The 19415-nt window shown below is 37.7% G+C and overlaps 5 protein-coding genes across 7 annotated transcripts; 1 reads left to right on the forward strand and 4 right to left on the reverse strand.

The window, feature by feature from the left end:
• Positions 1–1172: 1172 nt before the first annotated feature.
• On the reverse strand, positions 1173–1721 carry LOC113758736. Its single transcript, XM_027301470.1, has one exon. The coding sequence runs from the start codon at positions 1719–1721 to the stop codon at positions 1173–1175; it is 549 nt and encodes a 182-aa protein (XP_027157271.1).
• Positions 1722–3556: 1835 nt separating this feature from the next.
• Positions 3557–4320, reverse strand: LOC113762999. Its single transcript, XM_027306672.1, has one exon. It carries the CDS (start codon positions 4291–4293, stop codon positions 3577–3579), a length of 717 nt encoding a protein of 238 aa, XP_027162473.1. The 5' UTR covers positions 4294–4320; the 3' UTR covers positions 3557–3576.
• Positions 4321–7559: 3239 nt separating this feature from the next.
• Positions 7560–10514, forward strand: LOC113759350 (pentatricopeptide repeat-containing protein At2g15980-like). 3 transcript variants are annotated; one of them, XM_027301915.1, is made up of 4 exons: positions 7560–9273; positions 9677–9777; positions 9941–10018; positions 10429–10514. In XM_027301915.1, exon 1 carries the CDS (start codon positions 7578–7580, stop codon positions 9099–9101), a length of 1524 nt encoding a protein of 507 aa, XP_027157716.1. In that variant the 5' UTR covers positions 7560–7577; the 3' UTR covers positions 9102–9273; positions 9677–9777; positions 9941–10018; positions 10429–10514. The 3 variants fall into 3 exon arrangements, with proteins under 3 accessions (XP_027157716.1, XP_027157715.1, XP_027157717.1); XM_027301914.1 differs by having other exon boundaries at positions 7560–9777; XM_027301916.1 differs by lacking the exon at positions 9677–9777.
• Positions 10148–12290, reverse strand: LOC113759352 (CASP-like protein 5C1). Its single transcript, XM_027301917.1, has 3 exons — positions 11305–12290; positions 10727–10859; positions 10148–10638 (listed from the first exon to the last, which is right to left on the reverse strand). Exons 1-3 carry the CDS (start codon positions 11439–11441, stop codon positions 10444–10446), a joined length of 465 nt encoding a protein of 154 aa, XP_027157718.1. The 5' UTR covers positions 11442–12290; the 3' UTR covers positions 10148–10443.
• Positions 12291–13435: 1145 nt separating this feature from the next.
• Positions 13436–15170, reverse strand: LOC113761913 (mitochondrial import receptor subunit TOM6 homolog). Its single transcript, XM_027305097.1, has 2 exons — positions 14813–15170; positions 13436–13651 (listed from the first exon to the last, which is right to left on the reverse strand). Exon 1 carries the CDS (start codon positions 14997–14999, stop codon positions 14835–14837), a length of 165 nt encoding a protein of 54 aa, XP_027160898.1. The 5' UTR covers positions 15000–15170; the 3' UTR covers positions 13436–13651; positions 14813–14834.
• Between the last annotated feature and the right edge of the window lie 4245 nt (positions 15171–19415).

Raw genomic sequence — 19415 nt, forward strand, 5'->3', positions numbered from 1 at the left:
ATTTGCAGTCGCTAAAGAGTCGTTTTTTTTTTCTTTAATTTTCAGTCAAAAATGAAATTAAGTATAGGACATCAAAATTTTTATGGTATTAATGTATAATGTTAAAAACTATATATGTTTGGGTAGAAAATCTTTTTTTTTTTTTTTGGTGGCATTACACTTTTGGCATTTATTTCTATGAATTGGGTTACGATCAAACAGAAGACTATAGTATTGCATTTGTTTCTAGGATCTTGCAATCTAATCCATAATTAACTATTAAAACAATCCAACTAATGATCCGATTAGCATTTCTCTGCATTTACCTATTACATCCCCATGTATAATCACTTTTAAATTAAACCATTAAAAGAGGATCGGAAGAACAAGCACTACAATTAATCATTATGATACTGCCATCTATATTGGTTGATTTGCAGCATTTATTCTGAATATCTATTCAGACATACGAAACAAGCCCTAGACTAATTTTTTCAACACCATCTGATAAGAAAATAATGCTTATTCTAAGCAAAGATTGCCAAAAAAAAAAAAGAATTATTTGGTAGGAAATTTGAAATAGCGTGAGAGACAAAACCAAAGAAGCTGAAAAGATACTCAACATTTGAAATATTGCTATAAAATTCATAAAATCCCAAACATGATGAAATTAAAATAATAGCACACAAAAAGTAGAAAATTTTTAGGAGCTCCTTTGGTATATATATATATTTTTTCATGATATTCAAACTTTAGAATTCTATTTTAAGTGTTTTCAAGGTACACTAAATTGGAGCATTTTATGTTCCATGTACAGTGTTGTTAGTGATTCTTAAAAAGAGTTTCACAGATTGTTTAGGATTTTTTGAACGTTTCTAATCTTATTTTGTCTACACCGATGTCACGACAACCATTAAGAGCAGCAACTGTTGTCCAGGTCCCGAATCAGGAGTGCAATTGAAGTATAAATACAAAATTCCATATGCAATTCACAAGATTAGCTTTCATGAAGATGTGCGTGAAGCCTGACCTTTTTCAAAGAACAGAGCTTCAAAACTGCTTTGAGAAAAAGGACTAGCACGAAAAGATAACTAGCAGCTGCTAGAGAAAATGGGCATAACAGATTAACAAGAGACCAAAAACCGGAACCAGCTTATCTCTCCAGTGTTTTTTCAGAGTCCTGGGAGCCCTTATTACTCTTCCGCTTCAAGTATCACACTCAACGTTGCAGCAAACTTGCTCACTTTCGATTTGCCTGCTCCGTCTACAGCCGGTGGTCCTCTCCTCTTTACCAACCTCAAATCGCAGTAATCAGCCTGGGGAGTCGTTGTTGACCTCACCTTCACATTTTCTTCATGGAAGAACGCTAGCGGATCCTCAACAGCAACCCTTCTAGGTCTATAACAATACTTGTTCATTTGCTGTTCGCTTCTCATACTCAGAGCCACGCTCGCTTTAACAGCCAGAGAAGCCATATCCTCGGCTTGAAGCCGGTGCGTCAAAAATATCAAGGGCAGCTCAAAGTAAAGCTGGCCCGGCTGCAGCTCCTCATCCCCGTTTACAGCTGAAACTAGGCCATCAAATTCCATTTCGTCAGCGTTGCATATGAAGAAATCAGGATTTCTCTTTGGCAAATTCGAGACCTTCATAGGACAGGAGAATTCTTCGAGTTTACCATCTAGCAGAATCAGTTTGGCCGTCCTCATGGACCCCGTCCTCCCATATGAGGTACAATTTCCCATCTCCGAAGTATGTGCTCTGGCAAAATAGTATATTGATCGATGCAATAGCAAGCTATGTAGGTGTTACGATTCAATATAATGCATATAATACGTATATACATACGTGCGTTTTTTTGTTTGTGCGAGAATGTTTGAGAATGAGATGTTTTCGTTGTCGTGGATTTATGGGCGTTGATTTATTCAAGATTGTAGAGCGAACCTGGAGAAGGAAGGAATTCTTAGGCACGCGTTTTGCTTGGAGCCTCGAGATATATTTCACAATTCACACCTGGTAGAATTTAATCATCGATCTCATAGAGAAATGGTAGGAGGAGAAGATGTTATCTACTTTGTATTTCCTGTACGTCTGAACTTTCACGTAGTTTTTCGCGTCCGTCGTGTTTCTTGACAGATCGTTTTCAGCAGGGCTAAATTGTGGTCAACTATCAACATATCAGCTCAATAATAGTTTTATAATTGACTTAGAGCTGGAAATTTTTGACGAATATATTCTGATCCGACGTTGAATTCGAGCGTTTTTTTTTTTTTTTTTTGGGTTTTATTCTTTTGTTTTCTAATCATCTGCTTGTGAAAGTTTTCGCGCAAAGATTAGATGTAGAGTGTGAATTCGTGTTGCTTTTATAGACAAAATTAGATTCATATAGCGATCCAGGGAGAAACTGTTTGCTTACGCTGATGATCATCGATCAGTGCCAAGAATGGACTAGAATAAAAATATAAGATGGATTGAAATTTCAAGCATTAATTGTACGCCTTCTAGCCGAGATCAAGTGCTGGGTATTAAATTCCTTCTATTTTATACTTCAATTATCGCTTGACAATTTTAGGTGCAGCCAAAAAGATTTAAGAAATAAGAGATGCGCGCATTGTGAAAGAAAATTGATTGAAGACAATTGACACGAGGCCTCGTAGCTAAAATTGAGATTCTATGACGTAGATGTTTTGAATTCTAACTTTTCTTGGGGGCTCTTTAGTAATTAAGTATTGTGATGCTCGTACATGCACGTACAGTTGCAGCCAATTGAACTCTTGTTACAAATCATTGGGACAGGTGCGGCCGACTTGTTCGTTGTTTTTGGACTAACTTGCAATTTTTTCAGACCTTTCTTTTCTTTTTTTCCCATTTGATGCTGATAAAATTCTTTTCACGCTCGAGGTAAATTTTGCAATTTCGCAAATTAAGATCCCAAGAAGATGTTATGCCTTTGATGCTTTAACCTCCATATATATTTTGTAGATTCTTAGTGAAGCAATCAAGGAATATTGGACGAGAGCATTTGGAAAGGGACAAATGTGTTAATCTTGAAAAAAAACAAAAACAAAAACTTGGGAAGGCACATTTTCATTCTATAACTACCTAGAGTCCTTTTTTTTTTTTTTGAGATGAGTTATTGTGAGAGGTTCAAAATCTTCGAGGAGTGCGAATTATAATCCATTATTGATCCCAAGGTCTAAAACGTTTAATCCGTCGACCAGATTGTAACCGGATGTCGAAGATCGAAAGGGGTACGAGGAAGAGGAATAACACTACTGGCATCATCAACAAGGATATCAAACCGGAGAAATGGAAGTTTGTGGTGGTAACATGGAGTCCAATATTCACATTCATTCTTAAGCTTCATTACAGCGACAGAATACGATCGTTAGAAAATTAAGAACCAGCAAATCAAGTTACAGCTGCATGATATTCCTCTTATTATTAAACTTGAATCTGGTGATATTAATTTGGCAATATTAATCAGAAGAATACCTGTGATCTTCATCGAACGACGTGACCTGCGATCTGACGTAAAACCAGACAATATCAGCAGTTCACTCACTGAGTAAGCAAACGGTAACAATTAAAGTTTTCATCCTATTTTGATATAAGTGAACCAACAACCCCCGCAATCAGAGTGGTAGGATCCCCAAGAACGGCCGAGATAACAAACTGCAAAGCCAAACCAGCAATCTCGCAACATTTCTGCACCTTACCTTTGCTTCTGCGGTGGTAACTCTGCAATGTACCTCTCAGGCTGGGAATCCTAGTCTCCAATTTCCTAGTCCCATTTCTTGCCCCAAAATATATTTCATGCCAACTTTCCACCAGCATCTCCTTCACGCACGCAACGTGCAGATTATACTTCTTGCAGGTGGATCGGTAGCTCCAGCTCCTCCCTTTCCTCCCGCACCGGTGGCACGAGGCACCAACCTTCCTGTACAGGTATAGCTTAACTTCACCGTCGTCAAGCACCATGGGGAGCTTGGCGCAGCAGGGGTGGAGATCGAATCCGCAGGACTTGCAGTGGTAGACGAAGCCCGTCACGTCCTTCTCGCAGGCGTTGCAGTAGCGGGGGATGTTGCCGGGGGGTCGAGGGAGGAACTGGAAGGAGCATTTGGTGTAGAAGGGATGAGTGATGGAGGAGGAGGGAAGAGCGCAGTGCATGTGAAGATCGTAGTCGCAGATGCTGCATTTGTAGCGTGACCCGATGCCCACTTCTTTGCAGCCGTCGCACTTGAATGGGACTTCTGTGTACTCGAATTTCAGCTTGTGTTGAGGGTGGCTGAAGTGAGGAATTTCGTTGTATCTCATTGTAGCTTTTTTTTTTTTTTTTTTCCTTTCCTAGAGGCACTTGTTGAAACTCAAAAGAACTTAGGTGTTTGAAACTTATATAGAAAAAGGTGATTCTTGGCACTTTAGGCTTTAGTTAATTAAATCTAGATCCATTGGACTTCTAAGTTTTGGGTTTTTTTTTTTTTAACTAATTAAGGTTACCGGTGGCTTGAAGATGAAGCAACTGAGGAATTATGCGTGGAGATGGTGGCGATCATGGTGATAATTGAGTGTAGAAGACGAGAATCTTAACGTCAAGGGAATTAAGAGGACAAACATAAGGGACTTTGGCTAATGCCCCACTTGGGAATAGGAATTTTCACTTTATATGGTATCCCAATTTGTTGAACTGTGGATTTGAATATTGATGGGAAAAAACCCACAAAAGATATCTGAAGAACTTATATAATTTGAGTAAAAATACTAGTAGTTATTGTATTTGGCATCAAAGAATATGAGATCCCCCTTTTTTTTACCCCTTTATGTGTTTTTCTTCTTTCTTTTTTTTTTTTTTTTTTTGGGTCTCAAAGTTGAGTAGACACCTTGACTGACCAAATTCTAATGTATATTTAGGAAATCCTCACTTGTCAAAGCGACAAGATTATTAGATATTCAAATTCTAATGTGTTTATGAAAGAGAAATAGCAATATAATAAAAAGTGCAACAGAGGGGGAGGATTGGGTTGGGTGGTACGGGGGAGGGAGTGTAAGCAAGAAGTCTCGGGTTCGAGTCCTCTCGCTTACACTAAAAATAAAATAAAATAAAAATAATAAAAAATGGAACAGAGAGTGGCACATGGTATGGGACAGAAGATCCGTTGCGCTTTTATCACTGTATTAATTAGGGCAGGAACATAACTTTTAGATTCTTATTTGATGCTCCGGTGATATCTCAAGGAGCACAGGAGGAGCGAATAAGAACTTGGCACCCTTGAAATTACAGACGCAATTGACATCACCAAGAATGTGCTTTAAAGTGCCGTAGGAGCATTAGATTACTTTGTTTCTTGGAGTGAAAGCTGATATGCAGGAACTGATTCCTTGAGGTAATTTTGCTTAAGGAATACATTTCACTTTTGGATGTCCACTTAGCTTAATTGCAAGCTACATCTTTTGGCATCTTCCTGAATTGGGCATCAATTTCTTGTTATCCTACTTGTCATGCTTGTGTGGCCATCAAGGCCTTAGACTATGCTCATATGGAAACGGATAACTGATTCTTGGCAACAAACAGTACGGATGTTTGCTTTAGCTTTGCGACTGAGTCCAAAGGATTTATGCTTACACGGAATATAAACCCCAAACTAAATCATTTGCTTTCTTCTTCAGTCTCAAATACGTTAAGGAAGTGTCAGTTTATTGAAGCAACCCCTCGTTTTTTCCTCCGTAAAGAGGATCAATAGTAATTCTTTACTTGCTCCCTTAAGAATTCAAACTCAAAAGTTTTAATAAATTCTAGATTGCGAGTGAAATATTTTGACAACTAAGCCACACTTTATTGTCAAACGACAGTATTTACATATATGATACAACCCGTCAATGATACAAAAACTTAGAGAAGATGCTACTGGTTTTTTTCCATAATACAAGCGAACTATATTCAACCATACAAATCTGTTTACTTGGATTACTAATGAATTTCTTGAGTTATCAAAGTAACTGATATCAAATGGAACGAAAATTCGAATATTCAAACAATTCCAAATACTAATAATCTTTTTCATCTTTTGCTTTCCGTTGGACTAGGGGGGCATAAATAAGGGATGGTAGCGTATCTCACACTTTGTTCTCGAATACTAGATGTTGGAAAAATGTGCATCAAACAAAATTATTGTCTAGATAATGTCAGGGGGTTTCTTTTTATCTTTTCTTCATCTGCTTTTTCTTTTGTCTCTTTTGGTACAAAGAAACATCTGGAATATTTAAACAAGTGAAGGTGATGATATCCATTACCAATTTGAAACTTGGTACTTGCACAATCGAATAAAAGCACAAAATGAATCTGGTTCTGTGTTCCCTTCGCCAGTTCTTCTTCTCTCATCGCTGGGTTGGATTCTTTGTGCACTCTTTAATGCTACAGGCTAGACATGCATGATTACCATTTCTTAATGACATCTTTCTGATCTCCTATATATACATTGCTTTCTTTTCATGAGCAGGAAGAAAGGGAAATTGAATTATTGTGATTCTTGAGCATCACAATCCTTGATCAGCTGGTCAACTTTAAATAATTCAATTTGCCTTTATGGACCCGTGGCGCCCCATCACATGCTTCATTCAGGTAGCGAGCTTGATACAAGACAGCACTTGTTCAATTTGTTGCAAGGCAGGCTAAAGCTCAACTGCCCGTGCTGGGTAGCTCGACTGGTTTTCGCTCAGAATCTTTTTTTTAAGATTTTTAGTTTGAATTCCAGTTGTTACTGTTTTAGATATCGGTCAAATCCGCTCTGTCTGGGCGCTATGGAATTAGTCAGATGAAAACTTGGATGTCCATAATGTCGAAAAAAAAAAAAGGCTAAAGCTCAGCCCAATTGGCATTTGCATCTTATTTTCATTTTTTGGTTGGATGCACTTGGCATCTTATTTTCAAATAAATATAACGAGAATCAAATGATGCATTTCTGATGCATCTGTTAATTTTTCTTGTAAATTTTTTTTCTAGGATGGAAGAAGGAAGGAAGGAGTGCGACTTCTTGGTAAATATGTTCATGTGAATTTAAGAAGAAAAAAAAAGTTTAGTTGTTCCAATTCTAATTTTCAGGTCAAAGCAGCCTTTCAAGATCATGAATATTATTCATGAATATAGCACTCATATCACTGGTGGAACTCGAATTCTACACCTATTTGAGTGTATTTAGTTCGCCAATGAGGCGGGATTTTACTCATCCTGATTTCCCTCTTGTCGCCAATTTGATTATGATTTTTAATTTTTTTTTTTTACATATACATATTGTCTTCATATGACCGTCAAAGTACGTCATGTATCATTATTGGACTGGGCCAAGAGATCTTTTCGCTCGGCGGGTTTGAAACTTGTCAAAAATCTGGCCCATGGTTCCCAATGGACAACCTGACCAATCTTTGTTAAACACTTCACTTTTTTAAGAGATGGGCCTAATGGTCCAGCCACTGATACGCCCAAATCCAGATTCCAAAACCAACGCCGATGAATCTTTGCCTTGACCGCCTCCAAAAACCATTCTAAAGCATATCGGTTCCGAATTTCTCTTCCCGCAAATGAAACTTTGACAGCAAACTGTTCGATGAAATTCCCCAATGAGCTGCAGTTTGCATCTGGCGCTTTCTTTCGCCATTTCCAAACTCCTACCCTTGTTAAATCTTCATTTATCAAACAAAATTCCTTCAGCAGCTCTTCTCCTTCTTCATCTTCTCCAGGTCCTTCGCCACCATGCGATCAAAATCTTGTCTCAACGGCCATCTCTATCCTGAAGCACCACCGCTCAAAATCCCGGTGGTCTTACCTCCGCTCTCTTCTTACCTCAAGCAACGAAGCCCTCACTCCATCTCAGTTTACGCAAATAGCCCTCCAACTCCGTAACAATCCTCACCTTGCCCACAACTTCTTCCTCTTCACAGTCCGTCACTCGCTCTGTTGTCATTCTCTCTTCTCCCACGCTACCATTATTCACATCCTCTCTCGATCACACCTCAAAGCACAAGCTCAAGAATTAATCCAATCCGCCATTCGTAAATTCCCTGACCCCTCTCTATCAAGCCCACCTCCAATTTTCCAAACTTTGATCAGAACTTATAGGATTTGTAACTCAGCTCCATTTGTATTTGATTTATTAGTCAAAGCCTGCATAGAGTCTAAAAGAATCGAGCAGGCCACTGAAATAGTCAGAATGTTAAGGTCCAAGAAGATATGTCCAAATATCAGCACTTGTAATTCTTTAATTGAGTTAGTTTCGAAAAGTAGGGGCTGTTTTGCTGGTTACGATTTGTACAAGGAAATTTTTTGTTCTAGTGAAAAAAATGTGAATGAAAATGGTAAAAGGTTAAAAGTTTCCGGTCCCAACTCGAATACGTTTAATGTTCTTATGGTTGGGTTTTTGAGAGATGGCTTAGTGGAAAAGGTGGAGGAGATATGGAGGGAAATGGCAGGAATGAATTGTGTGCCAAATGCATTTAGTTATAGTGTGCTGATGGCAGCATATTGCGAGAATGGAAGAATGAAGGATGCTGAGAGGGTGTGGGATGAAATGGGGGTTGAGGGTCTTCAGCATGATATTATGGCATATAATACTATAATTGGTGGGTTTTGTGAGATTGGAGAGGTTGGCAGAGCAGAGGAGAAGTTTAGAGTAATGTCTTTGGGTGGCTTCGAGAGTACTTGTGTTACATTTGAGCATCTTATAAGCGGGTACTGTAAGATTGGGGATGCTGATACAGCGATCCTGTTGTACAAGGATATGTGTAGGAAGGGCTTTAGGCCTGATGGTACAACAGTTGATGCAATGATAAAGGCACTTTGTGATAGTAGCAAGGTTTCTGATGCCTTGGAGATAATGACAATGGCAATAAAGAATCCTAATATCTTCCCTCAAAGGAAGAGCTTTGAGTATCTAATTAAGAGCTTGTGCCAGGTGGGGAGCATGGAAGAAGCTCTGAAGCTTCAGGCAGAGATGATTGGCAATGGTCATGAACTAGATGAAGAGATCTATGGTGCTTTCATTGATGGATATGCCAAACAAGGAAATGAGGAGATGGCACGAAGGTTGAGGGTAGAAATGTTAACAATTTTAATCCCTACTCAGAATGGCTAGATGAAGATTGTGCTTCCTATTTGTTCGTTTGTATTATTTGCTGGATTTGAAGTAACATCAGAATTCAAGCACAGGAACACACATTTTGGTTGTGCACTGCAGTGATGCACTGCAGTAATGGAAACTTGCTGGAACTGTTTTGTCTGAATATACGGGCTGCAATTTGGTAGAGGTGATATCATTTTCCTGAACTACATAGTTTGATCAATTTGGTTATGGTGAATAGCATTCTAATTTCATTTCAAAATGTAATTGGGTACATGCCATTGCTATGCAACTAGCTGAATGTTTTCTTCTTTTGCTATTGAAGACAAAACGTTGGCTTCACTGTTGCTGTGTGATAATGATCTTGTCTTTGTGGTTTTTGTATTTCACGATGCTGTAATGTGGATGCTGCCAAGCTTAGCAATAGAGTTAAAATCTGGGAAGGGACATGAGCTAAAATGCCCCTCAAACCATTTTCCTTTCTGGACTTTTACATGGGTCATCTTAATAGAGAGAACAGATTGCCACTGCATTGGTATCCGTCAGTTGGTTTTGCAGACCATTACCGACTCTGAAACATGTCTTTACAGATCATTGGTTTTGCACAGGTTAAACACATTTATTAAGTCTTGGAATGAAAATGAGTTTTCATGCACTTGTTCGTGTGGATGTAGCAACGATGATGCTCTGGGTAAGCGATACAGTTTTTATCAGTCTTGAAGTAATTATTAAGTATCTTATAAATGGTAAAATAGTTCATTTTATGTTTTATTCCTTTTGTTTTCAGTTGATATGTGCTTCTGTCAACCTTTTTTTTTTTAATTTCTAAATTTGACCTTATTTTCTGGTTGCAGGTGGCATAATGTCAAACCAAGAGACCTATCAGAACCATGGATGTTGTACTTTGCCTACTAAAAGATTCTGTCAATTTGGTCAGTTTATTACTCTTGTTGATCATTTTGTACTGCAAAATCATTTAATCAATTTCCTCATGTACGGGGATAATGTTGGCAGAGACAAAATGTAATACATTTTGTGGGGTAAAATGAAATACATTTCAGTAGGATAAAATGAAGTTTATTTCAGAACAAACGCAAAATTCTACTGTTCATTCTGGTCATAGTCTGGCCTTTCAACCCATTAGTAATGCTTCTGTACTTGCACAAATGAATCAAATAAAGATCAAACGCCTTAAGTTGTCGTATGACTTTTACTTGAAGCTTTGTCTGTACATACTGTCAACTTTGTCAGAATCCTCTACTTGTAAGATATAAAAATAGCAAGGAAGAAAAAGTAGTAGCAAATGCTACTGCAGACAGTAATTGTTGATGTCTGATGGTAGGACCAGCTATACAAATCATAGAGAGGGAAGTAGCCAAAGATTAAAAAGTGAAGATGCTAGAGAGAAGATCCAAGATAAGAAGGCCAACAAGGCAGAGATCAGATATCTACTGCAATACTGGGGAGGACAGAAAGACTCATCGGCCTGGAGCAAGAGATCCACGATACCGGCTGTAGAGCTAGCTGCTGCTAATGTGAGGATTGATAGAACCTGTTCATACGATACTAGGATTAGCTCTGTCACAACCACCGCCATATATCATTTTAATGTTTTTGAATATGCTAGGAGCAGATCATACCCAATCACCTATAACAATGACCAGCAATATCCCCAGCTGCTTAACAGGGCATTGGACCAGTATGGAGTATCCATCCAGCAGAGCTAGAGTGAAGCTCCACGGAATGACCAGACCCATGACTGTTACCAAGAAACTGGAATTTCACATGCAATTAGGAGGAACATATTGCTTTTAGCAGAGAGGATGGAAGTCACAGGAAGAAATGCAGAAAAAGAAAAAGAATAATATGATGCGGTTGTGGTTGTATTATGTTGCTAATTCCATTAAAACCATTTCTGCAAGCATCGTTTTTAATCCTGGCCCCATTACACTGTTATTCTTGATTGATGTCTTGATGAATGCTTCTTTCTTTTCTCAACCACCCCCAGCCTTCCCTCCCCCCGGGCCATCCCTCTCCTTTCACAGTTCTCCTCATTTGTAGGTAACGTTCACTTCTTGATGGGTATGAATTTTATTTTTTGGTTCCCCTTTGAAATCCAGAACAGGCGAGGAAAAGAAAGCATACAAAGATAGAAGATATCATATAGCAGCTCGAAAGAATCAAGCCTCAACCAGAACTAACATGGAGGAGGAATTACCAAAAGGCAGTATAGCTGTAAAAGTCGACTCCCAAAGACATGGAGAGAAGAGAAGCAGAGGAAAAGATAGCCTGGCCCAATCTCAAAATAAAGCTGGCGCTGGTCCCCATGGACCCTGGAACGTCTTGTATGGCCATACGATGAAAAATGGATGTTGCTGGTGCTGCTGCAGTTGCATGGAGTGGGATAGAAATCCCAGTTGCGAGCTTAAAATGATGACAGAGATGATGATACTGTCAGTGAAGAATATAGATCATGTTGGGGACCTCCCCTCTTTCCCAGGCTCTTCATTCTTGTGACTTGGGTATTCAATTTTGAATCTTTGCCTGGGCGAAATCATCATCAAACTCCGATAGATAATTTTTAGTTGTGATGTGCAGCAGTATGGGAATCAATCACATGCATAGACCTTGAGGAATCTGCTTCACAGTATGTTGCCCTTTCTGATTTCTGAGTTTCGAGATGTACGCTGCTTTTGGGGAAAGGATAGTGTGTATGAAGGAGGAGTCCGTGGGTTGTGAGACTGTTGTGCGACCAGCGATGCGAGGGATGAAACTACTTGTCGTCTATGTCTCCAGTTCTTCTTCTGCCGTTTTTCGGCTCCCTCTCTCTCTCTCCAGAGAACTCCTCTTTGACGCAAGGAAAAGGTAGCTTAAACTATTAGTAGTAGTTAGGAGGAGGAGTTTCTGACTTATTACTTCTCATCTCAGGTGGAGTTTAGATTAATCAAGTGAAGTGTCTGTTTCTTCTTAAAGTCAATTTTGGTGAGTGAAAATGTTTTTCCAACGGACGAGCCAACGCCCTGTTTCTGTATGATTTGACTCTTGGATTTCCTCACCCTCTTGTCAGGAGTTTCGTCCTTTTTTTTCTTTTCACTTTCAACTACTAGTAGTAGGTGTTTTTTGTACTAAGAGATTTTTTTTTTCCTTCAAAAATTGTACGAAAGATGTGTATAAATACACAAGAATGAATGAACTGTATCTGGATTTGTGGACCAGCGAAAGTTGCTCTTCTTGGCTCTCTCTCTCTCTGCCGACATTGCAAACGGGAAGGGGCAGTTTACAAATGCAGGAGGGAACATATAATTACTCTTGTGAAAAGAAAAAAAATTTCCCCCCCGCCCATATACACACGTAAAGCTTCACGGAAGTTCTTCGTTTTTGGGACGAGTTCTTCGAAAACATCCATCATATCATATGGTGTATCGTCATATAGCAATTATCCTTAGTTTCCTGCTGCTTCAAATTCTTTATTGCAATTTGCATTTTCAGTTGCAGCAAAGAATTTCATAGTTTGGTGTTTGTGTGAACTGTCCAATTTCACAACAGTGTTTTTGTATCGTTACGGCAGTCTTTTGCCTCTAGCTATTCAAATTCTCAATTGCCGAAAGACTAAACCAAAAAGTTTGGCATCAGCTGACTAGGGCAGTAAATCTACTGCCACTTCAAAAGAAGGCAAATCGCTTAATACGCTTGCATTCGAGAGACTCGACTGGAAAAATTTTTGAAATAACCTCCAAAACCATTTCCCAATTACTTTTTTCTTACTTCGTACGCATAGCGTCTCAAACAAATGTTTTAACTGTAATAATCCATTTTCAATTTGAATATTCAAAAGTTTAAAAAAAAAATCACTTTGATTGTTCTTCCCTTCATTGAATATACCAAAGAGGTTCGAAACAAAATTCTAAAAACGACATGCTGCAGAAGCAGGGCAGTACGTCACTTTCACCACTAACATACGATGCCAGGAACACCACAAATTCAAGTCAACTACGACATGAATGACTGAATGAACATTCAATAAACTTGAAGGTCTAAGCCAGCCACTTGTAACCAATTTAATTAAAGAAAAGAATATTACATTCAATCCCACGTGCTTTATGTGTTTAGATAGGGATTATTTGGGATCATTTTTTGAAAAGAAAATACTGTTAACACTTTTCTGAACACTTTTATGATGTTATGTATGTGAGAAAAAATGATAATTGAAAAATGTGTTTATAATACAATCAAATAAGTTTGTGCAAAACCAAAGCCAACTGCCTGCCCCCCTGTCCAGCCCTCAGTTTTGGATGATACCCTTGAAAAACTACGTGAAACAATCTCCAAAAGCAACAAAACCAAAAGAGCACCTCAATCTCAATGCATATTTACTATACTATAAAAGTGAACCAGAAAAGCATCATCAAATTTTTTATCATATAACTAGTACACCAGAGTATGTGCTAAGCTCATAATTCTTAATTTGAAGTCCAGAAGACAATTGATCTGGGGAAGTTAATAAAGAAAAATGCATAAAAACCAAGGGCTGCTCTTCACTCGGCAATTCTCCACTCTGAGATCAACTGCAGAGCACAAAACAATTGATTATCAATACCAGCACACGTAGGAAAGTTTCAAGCTAAACCCCAGAGAAGTAGATCAAATTACATTAACAGGAAGATCAGGAAAATTTACATATAACAGCTCAAGGAACTGATTAGCAACAGAAATTTGCCAGGGACAAACCAACAATGTTTTCCACTTAAACAGTTAGCCAAAGAGCGTACTACAAATACTACCTGATGCATATTTATGCAGTGAGAATTTGGGACATTGTGGGAGGGGGAGAGAGAGGGTTTGTGTTACCCTTGTAACAAAATTATGCCATGTTCAGGGAGCTTAACAGCATCCTGATAGTCCAATGACATAATAGGAAAGAAATTTTGTTCCAATAATGGGATGTATGATCTGACAAAAGGAAAACTCATGGGAGCAATCTGCAATCACTATGTTGTATGATGTTCTAACTGATTAAATTCCTGGTCCATTTTGATACTCCTACCAAGAGAAGAAACTAACAGGTGTTTATAACAAGAAGTATTCCTACAACTAAATTCGATATAATTAACCAAGACAGAATGACTATCAGAAGTACTAATCTAGGGCAAATGCTTAACCTATAATCTCAGTATCAACTTTTGAGCACCCTGTTTTCTTTCAAAGCCAGTCTGGCAATCAAACTCTGTACACCCTTGACGAATACGAGAAACATAGTACCGCCCCAAAAATGTATTGACGAAAATAATCATGGCCTACTCTTCGCGATTGGAACCAATTTCAGAGATAAATCAAACGCTGTAAAGACACAGGTAAATGTTCTCTCAACACGAGATGACCGATTCAACTTCTTAGGATTATGAAACGACAGCTTACACATCACATTACATGCTCACAATGCCAATCACAAAATTTCACCCACCCCGAAAGTTTGAATAATTTTTGCAAAAGGAAATCTCAACGAATAGAATCCACATCTCGTTGCTACAGAAAACTGACATCCCTAATACCCAAAAAGGCAATTAACCAACCATAAATTATTGGCAAATTGCTCTGAAATCAGACCAGATTTTAATTTTTTTTGAGTGTTTGTTGGGGAAGAAAGGGGGGGGCGGGGGGAGGGGGGGAGCCAGCCCACAAGAAGAACTATATTTACAACTTCAAATTCAGATGAAACCGTAAAATACCTGAGACAAAAGAGACGAGAAATTAAAAATCGAGGCTCAGCTCATCCCTATCACCGGAGAAGTAGTGGAGGACGTAAGGGGTTATTCGAATGACAACGACCCAAGCTCCGAACATGGCGACGTGGGACTTGAGCTGCTTCAAAGCCTCTGCTTTGTCTGGTTTCTTAATAAACATTCCTGGAAACATCTTTGCAAATCGATCTCTGCTCTTTTTCTTCAACAATCAATCTAAGAGAAATATAATGCGACACCAGTTCATTCATAACCCCTATTTAAAACCCTAGATCTCTTTCCGCCCATTGGCTATGTGGCCTTTGGAGGGGAAGAACACTTAGGGCTGGGCTTGGGCCCAGTATAACCTCCACATGAGTTCATACTTAGGCGCCCATTCGATGTACATGAACCAAGTAACCGGTATTTAACTTCCCCCTAACAACAAGCAATTGTGATATAATGGTCCATGTCTTCCAACCCAAACAATAAATGGGAGGAATGGTGTCGGCCGATACGTCCAATTCCACTGAAGAAGTTCCAATCAGGCTGACAACGCTGTCCAAACCGTGCATCTTTAGGAGAGGTTTTATTTTTTTTTTCCCTTTTTTTTTCGCTTAATGAAGGAAAATCCACACTGCCCATAGAGGTACTTGAAGTTTAAAAGGGATGACCCATGAGGAGGGCAACCTGGCTACAGAAATCCAGAATAGGAATACTAATAGAGTGTCTTAAATCACGCTCAATGTTTTGATAACTGGATTAAATTTTAGGATTTCCTTTTAGTCTTTTTTGGGACCATTATAACCTTACAACTAATGGCACAAAAGGAAACTCAGTCATTAACCGCTGTGTATTACTGCCACACTTGAAAATTTAAAAAAGTGATCACTGAGTGTTAATAACAAATAGTAAGCCTCTCACTTTGTGCTGTATATTTTGTAGATGTTTCTTTGTTATTAGGGCTCAATCCAACTTGGGAATGATGATAATCAGTCGGATTTTTCTTGGATATCTCACAGCCATATCGGTCTCACGTAAATATGTCAATCACAACCTAATTGCGTTGATATGTCCAAACTCGCTCACCAATAATCGACACATTCAATTTGAATGGATCTAAATGGGTATATCTAATTAAACCCATTTAATCGGTGGATAGTGGTTTGACTCGACTTATCTATTTATATGCATTTAAAAATAATTATAAATTTAATCTCAACTTTTAGTGAATGTTAAGCAAATAAATTTGAATTTCTTATCAATGTAATAACAATAAAATACTATTATTTTTATCAAACAACATATGAAAAAATTAAAAAAATAAGTAACATTTTAAATGACTCATAAATGGGTAATTGGGTATATATACACATACCCATTTATTAAATGGGTATAAGTGGACCCATTTATTTAAACTGGTATAACTAGGTTGATCCAATAATATCCATTATTCAGTTATAATCCATCTGAATCATCCATTTTGGCACCTCTAATCTCACATTATGCTCAGGATTTTTTGTGAGACTAAGGATGCATTTGATAAAACTGAAATCTGAAATTTGAATCCATCAAATTATTGAATTGTTAAATATTAAATTAAATACATTTGAGTGTATATGACATTCAGTAATCAATGAATATCTTATCACTTATATTTGGAAACAAGTTTTGTCTAGAAAATTCAGTGTCAATTAATTAATTCAGATAATTAAGTTTTTGTTACAAAACGCGTTTGAACATATTAAGATCTGAATCCATTAAATTTAAATACTGAACTAGGTTATTGAAGAGGGCTTAAGTTTTTATCACGGGAAAAATTAAAAAAGAAAATTGAAGAACTACAGTTTAGGATGTTGAAGCCTTACTATTATACAAAACCGGATGCTGAACGACATTGTGTCTCTCGGGATTAGCCGATCGATTCAATGAACTGGTCCTAACTCCGATATTTTACTGCCAATGATGAGATAGCTCACTTCACCTCCCTACCATGGAGGCAAGCTTGTGCATTCAATTGGAGGACCAAATCGTACATCCCAAAAAGTCGAGGTCAATCCCCTTGGCATCCCTCAGCAGTTTTGCCCCCAGCTTACCAATTTTAGGAACTTGTGGTCAATCCCATGCTCCTATTGGCAGTTTGGCACCAAGCTCTAACCAATCACCAATGCCATAGATATTTTCAGTAGTTGACCGTGGAAGTCTTGAAGTTAAAAGGGTCATATATTAATACCCTGAACTAGTCATTTTGGGGTGCATCGCTCAAAAGTCAGAACCATCCCACAGGGATGAAGAAGAAAAGTAGCGAATGACAATGGTCACGCGTCAGCTTTGCTGGGCGAAGGTGATAAACGCACTTGAACATTGAAGCATGTTGAATAACAAAACAATCATTTGCTCAGAACAGAACCCCCAAGAGAGAGAGAGAGAGAGAGAGAGAGAGAGAATTGATTTAATTGGTGTACCAAGTGATTTACTTCGAAATTACAAGCCAAATCGAGTAATGCAATCAAGTGAAGGAAGTACCACCACTTTGACAGCTTTTACATCAGACATAAATTTTAAACACATTCATATACTTTGGAATAATTCCCTTTGTTGTTAGGTGAGATGAGGATGAAAGCGTTGGGACTTTTGATACTGAGTAATATAGACGTAAATAAATGGGATAATTTCACAAACCTCCGTTGAGCTTTCTAATAACACTACTCGAGGTTTTAAAAATTTCACGTCTCTTGCCACTGATTTAGGACCCTTTACTTGCATCATGATAGTTGAAATTATCACACTGTTCTATGAAACTAGGACTAATAAATAATGTAAAATTGGGGAACAAATGCATCCAAATTAGTTAATTACATTTAACTAGAATAACATAATTTTGATGTCTAATTAACCTGATTAAAACTCAATTACAGAAAGGTGCCAATTGATGAAGAAATTTGGCGCTATTTTTGTGAATGATTGGATTTGACAAGGATGAAGGAACAAGTCTCTGATATTGTAGCCATATAATTAGAAGGGAAGAAATAATAGAGAAGAAGAAAAAAACAAAGGAAAAAGAAGAAGAAAATGGAAACAAAGTGAAGATGTTGTTCATCTGTTGGGGAGTGAAGGTGATTTAAAGTATAAATCAGGGTACGAATTTCCTTTTCATCTTAGCCTACTATTACAAAATGTTCTTGTTAATCAGTTTCAAGAAAATTAGTATGTTATCTACGATACATTATAAACTGCCTTGCTTGAACAGTAGATTTTTGAGTTGTAAATAAAGCTAAATTCCTATACTTCATGCGTCCTGTTGTTATGTATAAATTTATACGATGAGGAAGAGATGATAGAAAAATATTAAGAGTTGAAGTAAATGTCAGTGTGTTGTTCTGAATCTTGTGTCAAGTAAAAGTTATATTTTGTTGTTGAAAGATGTGGGTGAATTCCATAATTCCCCCCTATGGCTTGAAGAGACCATAATTTCTGCTAAATGTTTTAATTATGAACTCTAAATGCAGCACAAAACAATAACTTTATATAAACCTAAACTCTTGCTGCTCGCAATCATAGTGAGGGTGTAGATGCAGCTTTGATGTTTATGTACACTTGCTTCTAAATCAAAAATAACTTGTAGGTAGTTTTGATGTTTATGTACACTTGCTAATGTTGTTAAAGCATTGCTTATGTTTCCATATAGTGCTTGAAAATTCTTGAATTACATTTATACCCCCTCAATTTTCCTAATCATTTCAACCTTTTAATAACTTGCAATCTTCTACTAATAACTTGCAATCATTTCAACCTTTTTCACTATGAACTTTAAATGCAGCACAAAACAATGACTTTTTTTACATCCAAACTCTTGCTGCTCACAATCATAATCTTGAGGGTGTAGATGCAGTTGTGATGTTTATATACACTTAATCTAGCGATTGAAACTTGCAGGTACCTGTTGCTATTGTTGTTAAAGCATTGCGTGCTTGAAATTTTCTGAATTGTATATACATCCTCTAAACTTTCAATCTCCTACTGATACAAGGACCAAGAGGGCATTCATGGAATAAAAATATCATCTTACTCATGAATAATATTTTACTCCTATTTGGATTGAATTGTTACCAAAATTTCAAAAGCAAACGTGGTCAGTGAAATTTTTAAACCCAAAGGATGTCAGTGCAAGTGTCAGAAATCTCTCTCCTGAGATTTCTGAAATTATCCGAGAGATTTCTGAAATTATCCCTAAATAAATAAGCTCGTGTTATTTAACCCCCAAAACAAAAACCTACGTAATTTTTTTTTTCTCTCTCAGCAAGGAAGTTAATGAGAGCTCGAAGAGATAAACCCTGCTTGACTAAAGGTACGGATATATCCATGGTCAGAGCTACAGTGTACTTTTGGAGTAGATCATATGAGAGTATGGTAGAGCTTAGATCCCAAAAATTCCTCAAAGCTACTTGTGTTTTACTTTGACCAATTTAGTCCAATCTTCTCATGCCATGTCAGTCAAGAAGAACAGATCAACGGAGGTCAAAGAGTGTCATGTGCAAACCACGTGATTGTCTCTTCACAGTAACAACATCACAGTCTACTTCTTCACACTCATTCCCTTTGATTTGGCTCA

This window comes from Coffea eugenioides, chromosome 2, assembly GCF_003713205.1.
Source record: "Coffea eugenioides isolate CCC68of chromosome 2, Ceug_1.0, whole genome shotgun sequence".
Classification (NCBI taxonomy): domain Eukaryota; kingdom Viridiplantae; phylum Streptophyta; class Magnoliopsida; order Gentianales; family Rubiaceae; genus Coffea; species Coffea eugenioides.